The sequence below is a fragment of the Apis cerana genome, linkage group LG8, assembly GCF_029169275.1.
Source record: "Apis cerana isolate GH-2021 linkage group LG8, AcerK_1.0, whole genome shotgun sequence".
Taxonomy (NCBI): domain Eukaryota; kingdom Metazoa; phylum Arthropoda; class Insecta; order Hymenoptera; family Apidae; genus Apis; species Apis cerana.
In genome coordinates, this window is record NC_083859.1 from 1994856 (window position 1) to 2013104 (window position 18249).

An 18249-nucleotide genomic window follows, 5' to 3' on the forward strand; every position below is an offset into this window, starting at 1 on the left:
ATTTATTATTATAAGATCTAATAATATATCATTCTAATATATATATATTTATGAAAGAATGAAAGATTTTAAAAGTTATTTTTAAAATCTAACATTTACACTATTTATTAAACTATTTATTTATTACACTATTTATTAAACTAACATTTGTGATTGAATCGAATATAATTCTTACATTTATTATAGATAAAATAATTTTTATAATTATATAACGAAATCATGGACTAGATATATAAAAGTCTTATATATCCTTTTATAAAATATTCTTATATATTTTTAATCTAATTTGTAGTATTGTTACATTTAATTAAAAACCACTAATTCATTTTATTATCCGTACATACAATTTTTTTCAAGAGATGGCGCTTCCAAACTATATGTTAAAAGTACCTTGTCTTGTAACAAAATTTCAATTCTAATATAAAGTTATATGTTTCGAACTGAAGTTTTAAAGTTTTAATTCTTATCTTTATAATTATATTCAATTAATGAAGCAACAGTATTTATATCAGTTTATTTATAACAGCTATTTAATTGTTATTTAGTTGTGATATTAATAAAGTACGATATGGTTGTTACAAAAAATTTTCAGCTTCCTTCAGACGAAGAATTAAATACTCAAGAAATAAACATCAGTTGGCCATATATTCATGCTGCTGCTGTATTTCTTGGAAAGAGATGCGAATGGTTTAACAATGTATGTGTATTTTTTTTAATTTTTTATTTTGATTTTTAAACATTTCATTTGATTGTATTCTATACCTTTAAAGATTATGTAATCTTAATTTTATTGAATTAGTTTATTGAATTAATGATAATAAAAAATGAAATTATTCTTATTTTATAATATTTTATAATATTCTATTTATCCTGAATCATTCTATATAATATATAAATGAAAAATTATTTATTTTTAATCAAAATAACGTTGTGTTTTTAGGAATTTATGTTATGTAGATATGAATTAAAAGATCCTCGTAAATGTTTAAAGGAAGGAAAAGATGTAACTAAATGTGCATTAGAGGGATTACAAGATATCAAAAAACATTGTCAAAATGAATTTGAAGCACATGTAAATTGTATTATAGAAACATCTGCAACAGGGAGCAATGATCAACAGTATGTTCATAATATTATAAATTTATCATCATTTATTGATTAAAAGAGATTTTTATACAAAATCTTATAATTAATGTTTAAAATTTTATTGTTATTAATTATAAGTTTTTAAAGATTTTTATAAATCTAAAAAAAAGAAAAATTTCATTATAAAAAATAAATATTTTTAAATTCTTTTTTATTAGATTATAGTAGTTTTATAATGATTAGTTGCAGAAAAACTAGAAAAATATTTGATGATTGTATGAAAAAGAATTTGAATTTAGAACGACCATCATTTGGATACTTTTGTGAAGCTAAAGTGCATGATTCACCAAGACCAAAACCATCAAAAGAGAAGACAGAATATCCAGATAAAGTACCTGAGCCAGTAGCTCCACCATATCCTCCTTCAAAATATCAAGGACGTCAAGGTTTTAATATCTAATATTTGTTAGTGTTGTTACAAGTTTTTTAGTTAAAATATACTACAAATTTAAAAGAACAATTGTCATATAATATGTATTTGTTCTGTATAAAATTATGAATAAATACAAGTAAACATAATACATATATTGAAAATTAAATGAGCTTTTTATAAATTATAAATTTTTTCATTTTTGTTTATATGATATTACAAATTTATTAATTCAAAATTCAAAATTATATTTTTATGTAAATACAAATACTGTATCAATGTGTAATCAATAATTCAAACAATTTCTTTTTATAAATCTAACAAATGGTGAACAAAATACTTTATTTATGAATCATATTTAAAATATATTCAAACTCTTATAAGAGCAAAGCTCATTATAATGTTATTCATATATAATTGTTTTAATATTTATTTAATATAAATTATTTTCTTATAATTATACGATAAAGAAATTAAAAGATGGGAATGATTAATTTATTTTACATATATATGTTTTTCAATAAAATTTTTTTCAATAATATTTGAAACAATTCAATAAAGTCATATCTTTGTTTCTTGGTTTTTCAATATTATTTGAAAATAATATTTTACATATTTCAAAAATAAACAAAAAGAATAAATTTTGGCAAAACATTGGATTTTTTAAATTATATACACCTGATATAATATAAACATTATGTACACGGTAAGAAGATTTTAGATTATTCGTGTAATAGAGAACAGTAATAAATAATCATTGTTTCTAATTAAATAGAACAAAATATAATTTATTAAAAATTATTTTAAATTAATGTTTTAAATATTTAAAAGTTTTAAGCTTTCTGAAAGAGACTAAATTATTACATTATTAATAAACTTTAATAATCAACTTATTAATAAATCAACTTAAATTTATTAAATAAAATAAAAAAAATATGAAAACTAGATTGTACGAATAATCTAAATCCTTTTTATCAGTCAATTTGCACAATTTAGTATACAATACTTTATAAACATGATATTCTGGAATACTACTCTATCATATTTAACATTTTTAAGTTCATATTCAAAGTAGTTTTCCTGTTTATCATAATCGCATTGCACTTTGTATACAAACGGTGGGTATGAGTTTTGAGGCACTATGCAAATCTCTTATTACATAACAATGCTTATTCGAATATCGCTGTGGAATTTTCTACAAGAAAAATTACAAGCAGCAGTTATTTTTTATGAATTCGTTGACACAAATTCGACTTGTAATAATACTTTATAACTAATAAACGTTCGTGTCATGTATTTTCAATGTAATTAAAATATTCATTTGATTTTAATCAACATTTTGGAAGCAATTAGTTGTTTACATCTAATATAATATTGAATCTTCTGTTAGCTCCATGTTATATCATAACCATTCCAATTTGCACTAGGTGCTAAATGTACTCGTCTTCCTTTATAAAAGAATGTAACCACTCCACGATAGCCAGTTCTTGGTACACCACTCTAGAGAAAATCAATTATATTAAATCCAAAAATTGTTTTAATTATAAGATAATACAAATACAATAACCAATGTAACAAGATCTTAAATAAATATATCAACATTTTTTTATTAATATAATATATTATAATATGATTGATTACACGAAATTTTTTTTAACACAATCTAAACTTTTTATCTTTTTAGATTTCTATCAATTTACTTGTCCAAATGAATTTATAGTAGATATTATCTCTAATTAATTCAAATAATAATACAACCTTTTTATAAAAATTGTAATAATTACCCTAAAATCATCCATTAATCCAAATTGTTTAGCAGTATTTTTATATGCTTGTCTAGAATAATAAGGAATTCGTACAGTACCAGGTGCCACAACTTTTCCACTTTTTAATTCTGAAAAACTTACTACCGTCGATTGATATACTTCATTAACGAAATTTATATCATAATTGTCCTAAAAATTTTATTTTAAATAAATATTTAATTAATAAATTTTTAATCTTATACAACTTTACATAATATCAAGCCAAAATTATTATTAAACAATTGCATTTTTCTTACTTTTAATAAATAAGTTAAATTCATTTTTGTGAAATACACAAATTCAGTATTTAGTTTGATATATTTTAAATGTCTTTCATAAAACATTCCACTGCAAATAATATACCAATTAAATATAAAATCTTTTATTTTTTTTTTATTTAATTATAATTTGAATCTAATATTAGTTTAAATACACACATACTTGCTCACTCCTGTTTTTCCAAATGTTCTAGTTCTAGATATTTCTGGTCGAATACAAGCTCTATTTCGACGTTGTTCAGGTTGTCTTATCCAATCATCCCAATATCTATTAAAATAAATAAATCAATTTATGGACTTAAAAATAAATATATGTAATAATAAAATTCATCCTCTCACGCTTTGGGCCATTTTGGTGAAAGTTCTGTCCATAATTGACGCGTTAACATCCAACCTAATCCAGGAAAAAAGTCTGTTCTATATAATATATCTGCTGCTTTTTCATCAACTAAACCAGCTTTACCATTATCATTCCATGCAGATACACACCATAGAGAATTATCAGATATTAATAAAGGATATGTGCCCAAAAAATATTCAAAAAAATCTGGGGCAATGTCCAGATCATCTAAATAAAAAATAAATTCAATGAAACAATTTAGCACAATTTAGTAGACAGAAATAATTATAAATATAAAAATATAATATACCCTCAACTATTATCACAGTATCATATCTAAGTTGAAAGAATACATAATTAAGAGCCCATCCATAATGACGTGCAATTTTGAAATACCCTTTAAATTTTTTTTCTTTTGGAGGTACTTCAATATCTGATTGATCAGGTTGCTGAAGCATATTTTATATTATAATTATTATGTTTTAATTTAGAATTATTAGAAAAAGAAAAAAATATTATATAATACTTGTATGTGTATTATTTGATTTCCATATCTAGCAATAACTTCAGCAGTTTGTCGATGTTGACAATCTTCTGAGACAATAATTGGAAATTGTTCTATACTGGGTCTATATTTGATCAATTGATCTAGGCATCTTTGTACAGTAATACGATTACAAGAAAACACCAAAATTGCTATTATTGGAGATCCATCTAGTAACTTTCCTTTCATAGGAACATTATAAGAAGTTTCACTCTATTAAAAATAAAAATAGTAAAATTATTATTATTAAATTTTTTTAACCATTTTTAATTATTATTATATTTAGATTATATTTCATTATTATTATTTAAATTATTAGAATACTTACTGAATAAAAAGAGTTTATTTGTATTTGCTGAGCATTTTTATTGTTTTTTTCTGTATCTGTTTTTTCTTTTTCAAGAAAAATCTTATCTTGATTCACATAATTTACATCTTTTTGTTTTTTATATGCATTTGCATTTATAATATCAACTTTTTCTATTTCAAAAAAAAAATTAAGAATTATAAATTAGATGTTTAAAAATTAAATTGAATTAACAATTATGTTACACTTTGAAAAAGAATTACACCATTACTTTTTTGTTGTTTATCTTCTTTAATATCTTCAAGAAGTTCCTGATTTAATGTTATTTCTTGTTTTACTCTTCTTTCCAATTTACTAATCTGGTTTGATATTCTAGCCTAAAAATAAAAATAATTTAATATGTAATAATTTCACATATTCTTTTAATTTATTGACTTACTATATCCCGTTCTTTAGACACTGGTTGATCAGAAATCAAAAAATATGTAATCAAGCCCCACAGAACAAGAGAGCCGAAAATAACAGTGACTGACCTGTTCCGCATGGCAGGACCAGGTGTCACCTCATCTGAAATATTTAATTTACAATAAAAATATTTATATTATTAAAAATTACTATTTATATATTCATCAATAAAATTTTTACTGATGCAGATGTGAATTTATAAAAATAAAAAAAATATTGCTATATTTGAAAATATTGTATTACTTATTAATAATAAAATTTTTTTTATAAATGAAATTAATACATCACGTTACGTACCATTATGATACCCACGTAATCTTTTGGCGTTATACGAGAACGAACATTTTTTCGTAAAAGAGAAGCAAGTGTTTTACAAATTTATTGTTTGATGATTGACGATTTCTTGAAGAAAACAGATGCGTTTATTAAGTATATTATATCACTAGAATTTTAAGTAAAATTATAAAATCTCACACGCTGACACTGTAATATAAACTCCATTGTTGAGTTACGCGGCAGACGCAGAGAAAATTTGTTCAGTAAGAAAACTATCGCTTTCCCTTGAGAAAATCATCAGAAAATCTTGAATTCATCCGTGTGATGGAGCCACGTAGATATTCGTTGTAATGTTCCGATAATATTTCAAAATTGTGTAATTTCATTTTATATATATATATATATATATATATACATATATATATATACATATATGTATATATATCTATATATGTATATATGTATTATAATATTAAATAATATATATAAAATTTAAATTTTTGTTAAAAATATTCCGAAATTCATTTTATTTTAATTATTTAAATTAATATAGTTATATAATTAAATAATTACATAACCTATAAAAGTAAATTATATTTAATTTTATAATTTAATTCCTTTATTTAAATGATAAGCAAAAATATTTTACAAACAATAAAATATTCTATAAAAATATTAAAAATATTAAAAAAATAAATAAATAATAATAATATAAAAATAAAATAAATAATAATAATAATAAATGAGTAATTTATCTGTGCATATATATAAATAAATTTTTAATTTATTTTTTAATTTATTTACAAAAATTTGATATATAGGATGATTCAAATAATATGTTGCAAGTTATTTTCTCGAAAATTAATGAAAATATTGATCATATTTTTCTTTCATTTAAATAATATATTGAAGGTGCAATAAACTTTTTTAACGTAATTTTTTTAAAAATTATATATAATATAAATGTATTATATAATTATATAAATGTAAAAAATAAATAAATGTATTTATTTTTTTTAACTTATATATATTATAAATATTATATATATTATAAATATTCTTTCTAAATGGAATTAAAGAAGTTATAAAAAAAGAGATAATAGAAAATTAAGAGAAAAAAATAAAACCTTCTAAACTTTTTTAAATAGAAATTGTCGTCAATCTTTTGTTATTGAATAATTTTTATGAAACTAAATCACATGTTTAAATATTTACATATTTGAATTATACTTTTTTATTATATATTCATAATTATAGCAAAATATATATTTTTAATGAAATTATATTTATAGCAAAATATTTAAATATAATTAAGGAAGAAATAAAACAAAAAATTATTAAAACAATTTTATTTATATAAATTAAATTAAATTAAATTTTAAAATGATGTATTTCTAATGTCTTTTTATCTCTTAAATTAAGAAAAAAATAAAATCGATATCTTCATTGATTTCTGAGAATATAATTAGAAAATAATTTATAATATTTTATTTAGATTATATATAAAATTAATTTTGATCTAAAAGAAAAAAATAAATAAATAGAAATTATTTTTAAAAAAAGTTTTCATATTGTTTATTAATTTATTTTATTATTTAATTGTCATAGACGCAGTATTAATGAAAATTACAAAATCATATGTAATTTGTAATGTTAATTTTTAAATTTCGAATAAAATGATTTTTAATTTATAAACTAATTCAATTTATAAAAATTAAAAAAAATTACAATAATAACATTAAAATAATAAACTAAAAATTTATTGAAATTAACATGAAATTAAAAGTTAAAAGTTATTATAAATTAAAGTTATAATAAATTAAAAGTTATAATAAATAATAGATATAGAATTTCATTAACTTCTTGTTTAATATTAGAAACTTCATTTTTTTATATTAGATTTAGTCATAAAAAATGTCAAATGATAAAGAAGAGCAATTTAGAGCTTATATAGAAGATAGACGAATTCCATGTCGATATGGGACTAAATGTTATCAAAAAAATGCAATTCATCTTGAAAAATATAAACATCCACCTACAAAAGAAACGGTAAAAAATTATTAAAGTATTTTATCTATTATTTGTATCATATAAAATTTATATTTAAATTTATAAATGTATTTAAATTTAATGTATTAGATACATATCTTGTATGTATTATACGTACCTGGGCACATTTTAATAATTAAATATTTGCATATTATTTATTTATTTATTTAATTTATTTAATATATAATATCATTATTATATATTAATATTTTCAACATTAATTTATAAAAAAATAGATATATTTTATTATTTATATAATGATTATATTTTTTTACTAAAAATATATAGGAAAAAAAAAGAAATGCAAATCATTCAGAAATAAGAAAAAAAAGAAAAAAGAAAGATAATAATGAAATATCAAATAATTTTCAAAAAAAGAAAATAAAGAAAGAGGAAAATAAAATAATCAATGAAGATTTACATAGTGTTGTAATTACTGGAGAAAATAATATTATTAAAAATAATAATATATTTTGTGAAATTATCAAACAATCAGAAGATTTAAATCATACAGAATCCATAAAAAATACAAATAATTTAATTACTATTACATCATTATTAGATTATGATAAAATTAATATTGAAAATGATATAATTTTAAAAAAAATTTCAAATAATGCAAAAATAATTATTTCTCAATTGTTCCTTACGGAAATGCCAGAAGATTTTTTTCAGCTTTATGAATTCTGTAAAAATATTTGTGAAAATGATCCTTTAAATGCATTGAATCATTTTCATTTGCAATTGGTAGGACCTTATGATGTATTTAAAAAGGAATTTATGAATGCTAAAGTTGAAAATAAAGAAGCATTGTTAAAGCATTGGAGATATTATTATGATCCACCAGAATTTCAAGTAAGAAAATTATACTATTTTATTATTAATCATATTATTAATAATAAAATTTTTTTACAGACAATTATCAAAGATAATAATAAGGATGGTTTGCATTTTGGATATTGGCGAGATGATATTTCAAAACATCCTGTATTTGTAGCAAAAAATAAAGCAGCTATAAATTGTATAATTGAGCCTGTTGCAGAAAATATATTTGGTACATTAGAGTAAGTAATAAAAATTTTAATAAAATACTAATTTATATAGCTTATATAATTTATATAAATATTTATATAATTTTTTTATTTATAGTGTATATTTTGAAGAAAAATTGAAATTAGCTACTCCATTCGAAAAAACACGTATAACTATGTTGCATCAAAAACTTAAAAGTTTTGCAAAAGAGAAAAAAATAACTTTAGAAAAAAAAACAGCAAATATGCAAGACAGAGAAAAGAAAATTGTTACAAGAGCTTTTCACAAAGCTGGGATTGTAGTGCCTTATAATAAAAAAACTCAATTAGGATATAGAGATTTGGCTATAACTGACAGTAAGTTATTGTCAATCTAACTAAATATATTATAATTTAATTAACTACTTTTATTATAGATGAATTACAAAAACTTTTAAAAGAAATAGAATGTGCTTCAACACCTGAAGTTAGAAAAAAATCAATGTCAAAATTAGAAGAAATAATACGATTAGCAACAATTGCAGCTGATGAATGTGATTTTGGCACAGTTTTGGAATTAGGCCATGATTTATTTTCTAGTGGTATTTCTTTTGTTCAAAGTAAAGCATTAAATTTAATGTCTCTTGCCTATAATCTTTTACAAAAACCTCAATTTTTGAAAATTGCCCAAGTTCATTTAAAAAATAGAAGTAAGAGTTTGGATTTAAATGTTATTGTATATGATTAATTATAACAAAATTAATATGAAAAAATTAAATAAAATTGAAAATTAATAAAAAAAACTTTTAAAAACGAATTTTTTTTTTAAATTAAATGAAAAATTTTTAAATTTTAAATAAAAAAATGAATTGTAATTCTTGTAATGTTAAAAAGTGTTTAATTAATAAATATTTAATCTTTTTTACTTTTTTCAATTTTATTTCAATCTCTAAACAATATTATAATTTTAAACTAAATAGTTTTAATTTTAAATTAATATTTAATTAATAAATATTTAATCTTTTTTACTTTTTTCAATTTTATTTCAATTTGTAAAACATATTTTAATTTTAAACTAGATAGTGTCATTAGTCCACGTTACATGATGTGAATATGTGCAGTGACAAATACAAATAGGACTACAGCAATGAATGAATTCAAAAACGATAGACAAAAAAGAAACTGCAAAGAAAATTATTCAGGATGGTTCAAAGGGAAGATTATATCATAATTTTGTTTCGGATTAAAAAATAAATTCTTCATTCAAAAACAAAATGTTTTTAATTAAAAATAGTAATTCGCATAATTAGACAAGAATGAGATTAAAAGAAAACTAATAACGTGTAAAATCGTGTACCGAACGGATTTTAATGACTATAGTTATAATTATTGTTAATCAACAGCAATCGTTTAAACGTTTGCGATGGAAAGTAAAAGCTGCAATAATTTCATAAGTTATGTTGGTCTGGAGGAACACGAAATGCAGGTAATTATCAAATATATTTTTATGTAAACATTCAAACATAACCTTAATTTTGAATAATAAATATTTAATTTAGCTTAAATATTTATAAAATTATTTATATTATTTATTATTGAACTAATTAATGGTTTAATAAATTATGTAGCCACTAGGTTCTAGTCGACGTAATTCGTTATCCGAGAATAATATTAAATTGTTACCTGGTGAAATCTTCATCACCAAAGCAGAAAATGTTCTTATGTTCTCACCTGTTAGTGATTTAAATCAAGGAACATCTGGCATTCTATCTGTTACAAATTTTAAACTCACTTTTGTTACAACTGATGACACAAATGGAGAAGTAAATAAATATTATAATATTTACAAAATATTCTAATAAATATATTTGTATAATCGTAGTTTTATTTGATTATTGTATATAAAACAATATATAAAACATAAATATAGAATATTTTATTTATAGGATGTGGCTCGTCAACAGAATCATCTTTATGGATATATGGACACATGTTTAACAAATATAGAAGATATTTATGTAACTATAGGAGATAAGAAAAGAAAATTAATACCTGGAAATATTGTACCATCTAAAATAAAAGGAATATTTATTATTTGTAAAGTAATTATTTTTTATGAAATGTTATAGATAATATATTATTCTTTTTGTATATTTGTTTTTATTGAAAAATATGTTATGGTTTTAGAATTTACGAACATGGTCTTTTTCTTTTAAATTTTCACCTATTGGAGATGGAAAGAATCTTCTACAAGCATTACTACATCATGCTTTTCCTAGCAGACATCAATTACTTTTTGCTTATGATTATCAGTTAGTAGTTTGAATGAATATTTCAAATTAACATTAAAAGCTAAGAAATTATTTCTTTTTTTATTTGATTTCAGAAAAGCATATTATAGTAGTCTAGATAAAGCTGTTCGTTTATTCCGAGATATCTCAGATTGGTGCAATGAATTGGAACGTATCATATGTAATGAAAAATTTAGAAAATTCTGGAGATTATCTACTGTTAATAAAGATTTTAAACTTTGTCGTAGGTAAATGCAAGTAATTATTAAATACTTGATTATATTTAAAATAATATATGATAATATAAAGTATTTTTATAGCTTATCTCGATATATAATTATACCAGCTTCAATTACTGATAATCAGCTAATGGATGCAGCTAAGCGCTTTCAAGGCAATCGTCCACCAATTTGGTCTTGGTCGAATGCGCGTGGTGCAGCATTAGTAAAAATGTCCGAACTTTCACCATTAGTTACCAGTAGAATACAAGAAAATATTATGTTTGAAAATGTTCGTAAAAGTCATCCTCGCAAAATGCCGCCAATTGTTTTAGAATTGAATAAAGGCATTAGTGTAAAGTTAATAGCTGTAGCATTCTCAAAATTTGCCTGTCTATGTTCACCAGGTAAATTAAATTTATCATTATTATTTTAAAATCATAACTTATTTGATAAACATTATAAATATTCATTATTCATTTCAGAAAATATTCGGCAGTTTTGGTTACAAGATAATAATTTTTATTCGTTAGTAGAAAATACAAAATGGTTAAAGTATGTATCATACTGTTTGCAGAAAGCTGTTGAAGCCTGTGAGCATCTTCATTTAGGATATTCTGTTATATTACAAGGTAATATAATATAATTTACTTTTTAATATCATTTTAATAAAATTAATTTTTAGAAGGTGCTGGTATAGATCTTTGTTGCATTATATCGAGTTTAGTTCAATTGTTACTTGATCCTTATTTTCGAACTATAAACGGATTCCAGTCTCTTTTACAAAAGGAATGGGTTGCTAGTGGCCATCCATTCTGTGATAGATTAGGTCATATTTCTAAAAGAACTTCAGAAAAGGTAATTTAATTTAATTTTAATTACTTATAAATTAGCAATTATTTTTTTATTATTTGTTACTTTTATAGTCTCCATTACTTCTTTTGTATCTTGACTGTATTTGGCAATTAAGTCAACAATTTCCTGGAGAATTTGAATTTACGGAGACGTATTTGACTACTCTGTGGGATGCTGCCCATGTTTCTGTTTTTGATACATTCATTTTTAATTGCGAGAAAGATCGAGTTGCGGCAGCTACGGTAATTTATTTAAATATTTTTAATATTTAGTATTTAAATTTATATATTGATTTTCTAATTAAAATCTAAATCTTAAAAAAAATGATATTTAAGTATTAACATTTAGATAATATATCTTTTAGGATCCAGAAAAGCCACTTGTTCTTCGGAGCGTATGGGATTGGAAAAAACAGTTTAGTGATCAAGATATTTTATTATTTTATAATCCCTTTTATAATCCCCATGAAACAGATTCTAAGGAAAAATTTGTGATAAAACCTTTGTATAATATTGCAAATCTAGAACTATGGACTCAGTGTTATTTTCGATGGATACCAACATTGGAGATTCATAATGGCGGAGAGAATCATATTGAACTTTATGCAAGATTACTGCAGAACAATGTAAATCAATTGAAAATGAATATAAACGACAATTGTGGCTCACCTACTGGTAAATCAAATAGTTATTCCGTTCATATGAATATTGATAGTTTTTATCCATTTTCAAACAAAAAGTCAGGAAATATAGTAAGCACACCAATCATGAATAATTCCATTCTTGCAACAAAAAGCTTATTAGAAGCGCAATCTTTAATCACTGCAACTGACTGATATACATTTTTCATTAATATTTTTTTAAAATTTGTTAAAAAAAATAAAAAAACACTATAATTATTATATGAAAACTATCAGAAATATCAGAAAAAAATTCTTTTAATCCTTTTAGTGCCAAGCTTATATAGTGTTTGTATAAAAAATAATTGTAAATATGTTTTAACTGACAAATCATTATATTTTTTGTTTTTGATTTATATTATAAATTTAATTATTTAAATATTCATGTATAGAAATTTAAAACGATTTTATAAATTATTATTGATTTGTTCATTTTAATTTTTTTTACTTTGGTACTTAAAGGATTAAATATTGTGAAATTGCATTTTGAATATAATATGAGGATTTCTCTTTTTATATTTTAAGTTATATTGTAAAATAGTAAAATTAAGGAAATATTTAATAACAAATTAATGTTATAAATTAAATAACAATGGAACTATTTTTTGTAGAAAAAATTATGTATGGTCTAGTAAATTTTTTTAACCCTATTATTCCCTATTTATATTTGGAAAATCAAATTTACTAGATAAATTTACTATAAAGGAAATATTAATAATATCTATGTTGGTAACATTAACATTTAGTAATAGCTAATTTTTCGAACTTTCTAAAGAATAATACGTAAAATATTTTTTATTAGTAATGAATATTACAAATAATAAAAATAATAAAAATAATTCTGTAAAATTAAAAAGAATGAAAAAAACAAATTCTATATTAGAAGAAAGAAATATAAACAAAATTATATTTTGTGTATTAATTCTTGTTACATGTTTTAAAGTACTTCTAATTCCCGTATAGTATGATTTTTTTATATATTTAAACAAATTGTTAAGCTTTTATATACTATATTTATTGCATTTTATACTATTTTTTACTTGTACTATTTGATTTTTAGTCGTTCTACGGATTTTGAAGTACATCGTAACTGGCTCGCTATAACACATAATTTACCATTAAAAGAATGGTATGTGAATGCCAATTCGCAATGGACTCTAGATTATCCACCATTATTTGCATGGTTTGAATATTTTCTCAGTCATATTGCAAGATTTATAGATCATGACATGCTAAAAGTGAAAAATCTGAATTATGCATCATTTAATACCATACTTTTTCAAAGAGGTTCTGTTATAATTTTAGATTTAGTATTTACTTATGGAGTTAAAGAGTAAGTTTTTAATAGTAATAATATATGAAAGATATATATTTTTAAAATTCATTTTATTATATTAAATTCTAGAATTGGCAAAGTATTTTGCAGCACTTTTGATGAATATGTTATATTCATAGTTTTTTCTTTATGCAATATGGGATTATTAGTAGTGGATCATGTACATTTTCAATATAATGGGTTCTTACTTGGTATTTTTTTACTTGCTATTGCAAATGTTTCTAAAATAAATAAACAGGTATGTAAGCAAAGAAATATTTTACTTTGAAAAAAAAATTAAATAATTTATTTTTTAGATGTCCATTTTATATGGAACATTGTGTTTTGCCTTGTTACTAAACTTAAAACATATTTATTTATATGTTGCGCCAGTGTTTATAGTATGGTTACTTAGATCATATTGCATGAACAATGGCTCATTTTTTAAACGTTTGTTTATACTTGGAGGCATAAGTTTTATTATTCTAATAATTTCATTTGGTCCATTTGTTTCACAATTACCTCAGGTAAATAATTATGTTGCATGTGATATTTTCTTTTTCTTTATTGATTATAATTATCTTAGGTAATTTCAAGGTTATTTCCATTCAAAAGAGGTTTAGTACATGCGTATTGGGCAGCAAATATTTGGGCATTATATATAGCTATAGATAAAATAATATTTTTAATTTTAAAAGAATTAAAATGGCTAAAAATTACTAGATCAGCAGTAATGACAGCTGGTTTAGTTCAAGAACAATCATTCTTAGTTTTACCAACTCCTACTCCAATTATAACATTTTTATTAACCATTTTCTCAATGATAGTAAGTCAAATTTTATTTATTAGTATTTAATAATATATTAATATATTATTACATCATATTAAAAAATGATGTGAATTACAGCCCTCATTGTACTATTTATTATATAAAAAAGAATATTTTACAAATTCAAGACAGTTTGTACGATGTTTAGTTCTATGTGCTTTAAGTTCTTTCATATTTGGTTGGCATGTACATGAAAAAGCTATTTTAACTGCTATCATACCAATGTGGTAAGTAAAAAATAAAATTAATAAAATAAAACCAAACAAGTTTTATATTTTCTAGTGTATTGGCAACAACGAACAAGAATGATGCTAGAATATATTTAATTCTAAGCAGTGCTGGATATACTGCTCTTTTACCTCTACTTTATTTAAATAATTTAACTCCATTAAAAATTTTACTACTTTTGGTGTATATAATTGCAATTTTTTTAGCTTTCTGTCAAAAATTCAATTTAAATTTACTTTATTCATATGAATATATATATGTATTCACTTTACCAATATTAACAGTATATGAAACAATAATACATAAAATAATATTTGGAGAAGCATTACCATTTTTACCTCTAGCACTTACTTCAATATATTGTGCTATAGGAATAATTTATTCTTGGATTTTTTATTATTATATGTTTTTACAATATAACAAAATTTATGACCAAAAAAAGAAAGTACAATAAAATTTATATTTTGCATGTGACATATTTATTGTATTTCCCAATTTTTTTAACCTTTCAATATTATTATATATTATTATATATTAGTTATATGAATGTTAATTATAATCTTATTGGAAATATTTTATGATTGCAATTTTTACATAAAATTAATTATAATCGCAATGTAATATATATATATATATACATATTATAATTAATTAATAATACTAAAATTTTAATTAAGATTGAATGAATAAAATGAGGATTATAAATCAAAAATATAAATTATATAAAATAATTTTTTATTCAATTATTTAAAATTATTTTCATATATTCTATATCAATTATTTTTATTTTTAATTAAACATTTTTAATTTAACATTTTAAAATATAATATATTTTTAAATTAATATTTTTAAAATATAAATATTTTTGTTGCATTTTTTAATTTTTATGGAATATTTACAATATTTTTTGTTCAAAAATATTTATTAACTTATATAAGTTAATCTATATAAAAACGAATATATATAAATACTCTTACCTCTCTATTATTTACAAGATAACAAATGACAAACATGGCGACTTGGATTCCTAAAATCATACGTACGATAAGTAAGTTTGTTAATTTCAATTGTTTATTATTTTATTTCACAATGAATTTCGATAATAATATATTTGTTGTAATGTTAAAATACAAATTATTGATTTATAATATATATTATAAATATATCTGTATTTATTATAATTATGTAACAATATTGATTTAAATCAATATATAGGAAATCAAAATGTATATTCTGCCAGTTATACGATACAAAATAATTACTCATCAGAACCAAGAATTATTAAAAATCCTACTACAGCCAGTTTAAAAAGAGGTACTGGTGGCCGAAGTTCATTTAATGGCATAGTTTGCACAGTATTTGGGTGTAGTGGTTTTATTGGATCTTCATTATGTATTAGATTGGGAAAGATTGGAACCCAGGCAAGATATAAATATTATTAATATTCTAAATTATAGATTGAACTTATATTTATGTTAAATATTTTCTTATAGCTTATTCTTCCACATAGATGCGATCATTATCATATTCGAGAATTAAAAGTGGGTGGAGATCTTGGACAAGTTTTTTATCATCCATTTGATCTTAGAGATGAAGAATCCATAATCAGAACTATAAAATATTCTAATGTTGTTATTAACTTAATTGGTTCAAATTATGAGACAAGAAACTTTAGTTTTGAAGATGTACATGTAGAAGGAGCAAGAACATTAGCCAAACTTGCTAAGCAATGTAATGTGGAACGTTTCATTCATATGTCATGTTTGAATGTGGAAGAAAAACCTACAGTAAATTAATTATCTTATACAATTAATAGAAAAAATGTATCAAGATCATTAAGATATGTGATATTTAGAATTATATGTTTTTTTTAAAGTTGTTTTGTTTTTTATTAAAATTTTGAGTACTTTTTTAATTTATCAATTTATTATATAAATTTTAATATGTAATTTTATGATTTGACATATTATTTAAAAACAACATAATGAAGATATAAATATTATTTTTTTTTCAAGCCAATCATATTGAAAGAAAGTTCAAAGATATTAAAAACAAAATGGAAAGGGGAACTTGCTGTAAAAGAAGAATTTCCAGAAGCTACTATTATTCGACCATCAGTTATATATGGACACAAGGATAAATTTATAAGTCATTATATGGATCAAAACAGACTAAACTCAAATAGGTACATTTAATCATAATTGTTTAATAATAATAATAATAATATAAAAATATAAATCACAATATTGTAATGACATGTTCATTTTTTATAATAGATTACCTCTATGGGATAAAGGAGAAAAAACTGAGAAACAACCAGTATCTATTCATGATGTAATTTCAGGTATTGTAGCGATCATAAGAAATTCTGATACTGCTGGAAAAACTTATCAATTTGTTGGGTGTGTATTATACATTGTTATACTATTAAAACTTTATATATATATAAGATAAAGATTAAAAATATTTATTTTAGACCAAAACGGTATAAATTAAACGAGTTAGTTAAATGGATGTTTGATATAAAATTCAAATATTTTGAAAATAACATAAAGATAGTTGACATGAAATATGATCCATATGCTTGGTTAAAAACTTCTCTTAGAGAATATATATATGCAATACATCCTACAACAGATATGTTATGGGAAGTATTAGAATGTGTAAGTGTACTTAAAGTTTTTAATTGATTTAAGTCATTATGCATTGATTTTAGAAATAAAAAATGTATTCATTAAATTTTGTTTAGCATCACATCAATGATAAGATAGATTCTGCTTTACCAACTTTGGACGATTTAGGAATAACACCGATTGATTTACAAACTCGAATAGAATGGGAAATTACTCCATATATAGAATACAAAATGGAAATAGAAAATTTACAAAGAATAATCCCACCCAATGTAAAGTCTATACCAAAATGAAAATGCTTACATTTATAGTTTATAAAAAATTAATTTTGTGATTTAAATAAAAAGCGAATATAAAAATATTATTTCGATTTTTTATATCGTATTTACATTAAAATATTTATTTTACTATAGTTTTCATGTAATAAACATTATTATTAATTTTTTTTATCATTTATTAAATGATACATCATTTTATTACTTATTAATATATAGATTATTCTAATTATAAGAAAAAATTACAGAGTTTATTTTCGTTATACAATAGATGTTAGTAAAAAATATATGCTAGTTTGGTCCTCGGTTATTATGCTGACCGAAAGCCATGCAAAT

The 18249-nt window shown here is 21.5% G+C and overlaps 5 protein-coding genes across 20 annotated transcripts; 4 read left to right on the top strand and 1 right to left on the bottom strand.

The window, feature by feature from the left end:
• The first annotated feature begins 341 nt into the window (after window positions 1-341).
• LOC107997073 (NADH dehydrogenase [ubiquinone] 1 alpha subcomplex subunit 8) lies at window positions 342-1685 on the top strand. Its single transcript, XM_017055457.2, has 3 exons — window positions 342-697; window positions 941-1119; window positions 1330-1685. The coding sequence occupies exons 1-3, from the start codon at window positions 569-571 to the stop codon at window positions 1544-1546; spliced, it is 525 nt and encodes a 174-aa protein (XP_016910946.1). The 5' UTR covers window positions 342-568; the 3' UTR covers window positions 1547-1685.
• LOC107997071 (alpha-1,3-mannosyl-glycoprotein 2-beta-N-acetylglucosaminyltransferase) lies at window positions 1594-5695 on the bottom strand. The gene is made up of 11 exons (XM_017055442.3): window positions 5553-5695; window positions 5230-5357; window positions 5062-5167; window positions 4812-4963; window positions 4466-4696; window positions 4250-4388; window positions 3939-4167; window positions 3763-3867; window positions 3579-3669; window positions 3301-3471; window positions 1594-3016 (listed from the first exon to the last, which is right to left on the bottom strand). The coding sequence occupies exons 2-11, from the start codon at window positions 5332-5334 to the stop codon at window positions 2903-2905; spliced, it is 1443 nt and encodes a 480-aa protein (XP_016910931.1). The 5' UTR covers window positions 5335-5357; window positions 5553-5695; the 3' UTR covers window positions 1594-2902.
• Window positions 5653-9809, top strand: LOC107997081 (histone PARylation factor 1). 12 transcript variants are annotated; one of them, XM_028665971.2, is made up of 7 exons: window positions 5765-5907; window positions 7431-7580; window positions 7869-8435; window positions 8496-8644; window positions 8730-8968; window positions 9028-9300; window positions 9670-9809. In XM_028665971.2, the coding sequence occupies exons 2-7, from the start codon at window positions 7446-7448 to the stop codon at window positions 9699-9701; spliced, it is 1395 nt and encodes a 464-aa protein (XP_028521772.1). In that variant the 5' UTR covers window positions 5765-5907; window positions 7431-7445; the 3' UTR covers window positions 9702-9809. The 12 variants fall into 12 exon arrangements, with proteins under 12 accessions (XP_061933939.1, XP_028521764.1, XP_061933935.1 ...); XM_062077955.1 differs by lacking the exon at window positions 9670-9809 and having other exon boundaries at window positions 5653-5794; window positions 9028-9515; XM_062077951.1 differs by lacking the exon at window positions 9670-9809 and having other exon boundaries at window positions 5739-5878; window positions 9028-9515.
• Window positions 9810-9933: 124 nt separating this feature from the next.
• Window positions 9934-13250, top strand: LOC107997184 (myotubularin-related protein 10-B). 3 transcript variants are annotated; one of them, XM_028665955.2, is made up of 11 exons: window positions 9934-10076; window positions 10219-10413; window positions 10537-10692; window positions 10778-10902; window positions 10977-11129; window positions 11202-11506; window positions 11585-11731; window positions 11785-11957; window positions 12026-12196; window positions 12319-12368; window positions 12479-13250. In XM_028665955.2, exons 1-11 carry the CDS (start codon window positions 10014-10016, stop codon window positions 12528-12530), a joined length of 1590 nt encoding a protein of 529 aa, XP_028521756.1. In that variant the 5' UTR covers window positions 9934-10013; the 3' UTR covers window positions 12531-13250. The 3 variants fall into 3 exon arrangements, with proteins under 3 accessions (XP_028521756.1, XP_016911108.1, XP_028521755.1); XM_017055619.3 differs by having other exon boundaries at window positions 12319-13250; XM_028665954.2 differs by having other exon boundaries at window positions 11788-11957; window positions 12319-13250.
• Window positions 13251-13356: 106 nt separating this feature from the next.
• On the top strand, window positions 13357-17999 carry LOC107996540 (probable dolichyl pyrophosphate Glc1Man9GlcNAc2 alpha-1,3-glucosyltransferase). Of its 3 annotated transcripts, XM_017054631.3 has the most exons (8): window positions 14987-15004; window positions 16001-16053; window positions 16221-16426; window positions 16499-16792; window positions 17021-17190; window positions 17282-17407; window positions 17482-17668; window positions 17755-17999. In XM_017054631.3, exons 2-8 carry the CDS (start codon window positions 16008-16010, stop codon window positions 17929-17931), a joined length of 1206 nt encoding a protein of 401 aa, XP_016910120.1. In that variant the 5' UTR covers window positions 14987-15004; window positions 16001-16007; the 3' UTR covers window positions 17932-17999. The 3 variants fall into 3 exon arrangements, with proteins under 3 accessions (XP_016911118.1, XP_061933930.1, XP_016910120.1); XM_017055629.3 differs by lacking the exons at window positions 16001-16053; window positions 16221-16426; window positions 16499-16792; ... (2 more) ...; window positions 17482-17668; window positions 17755-17999 and adding exons at window positions 13357-13595; window positions 13694-13966; window positions 14039-14207; ... (1 more) ...; window positions 14535-14774; window positions 15060-15479 and having other exon boundaries at window positions 14856-15004; XM_062077946.1 differs by lacking the exons at window positions 16001-16053; window positions 16221-16426; window positions 16499-16792; ... (2 more) ...; window positions 17482-17668; window positions 17755-17999 and adding exons at window positions 13448-13590; window positions 13694-13966; window positions 14039-14207; ... (1 more) ...; window positions 14535-14774; window positions 15060-15479 and having other exon boundaries at window positions 14856-15004.
• The last annotated feature ends 250 nt before the right edge of the window (window positions 18000-18249 follow it).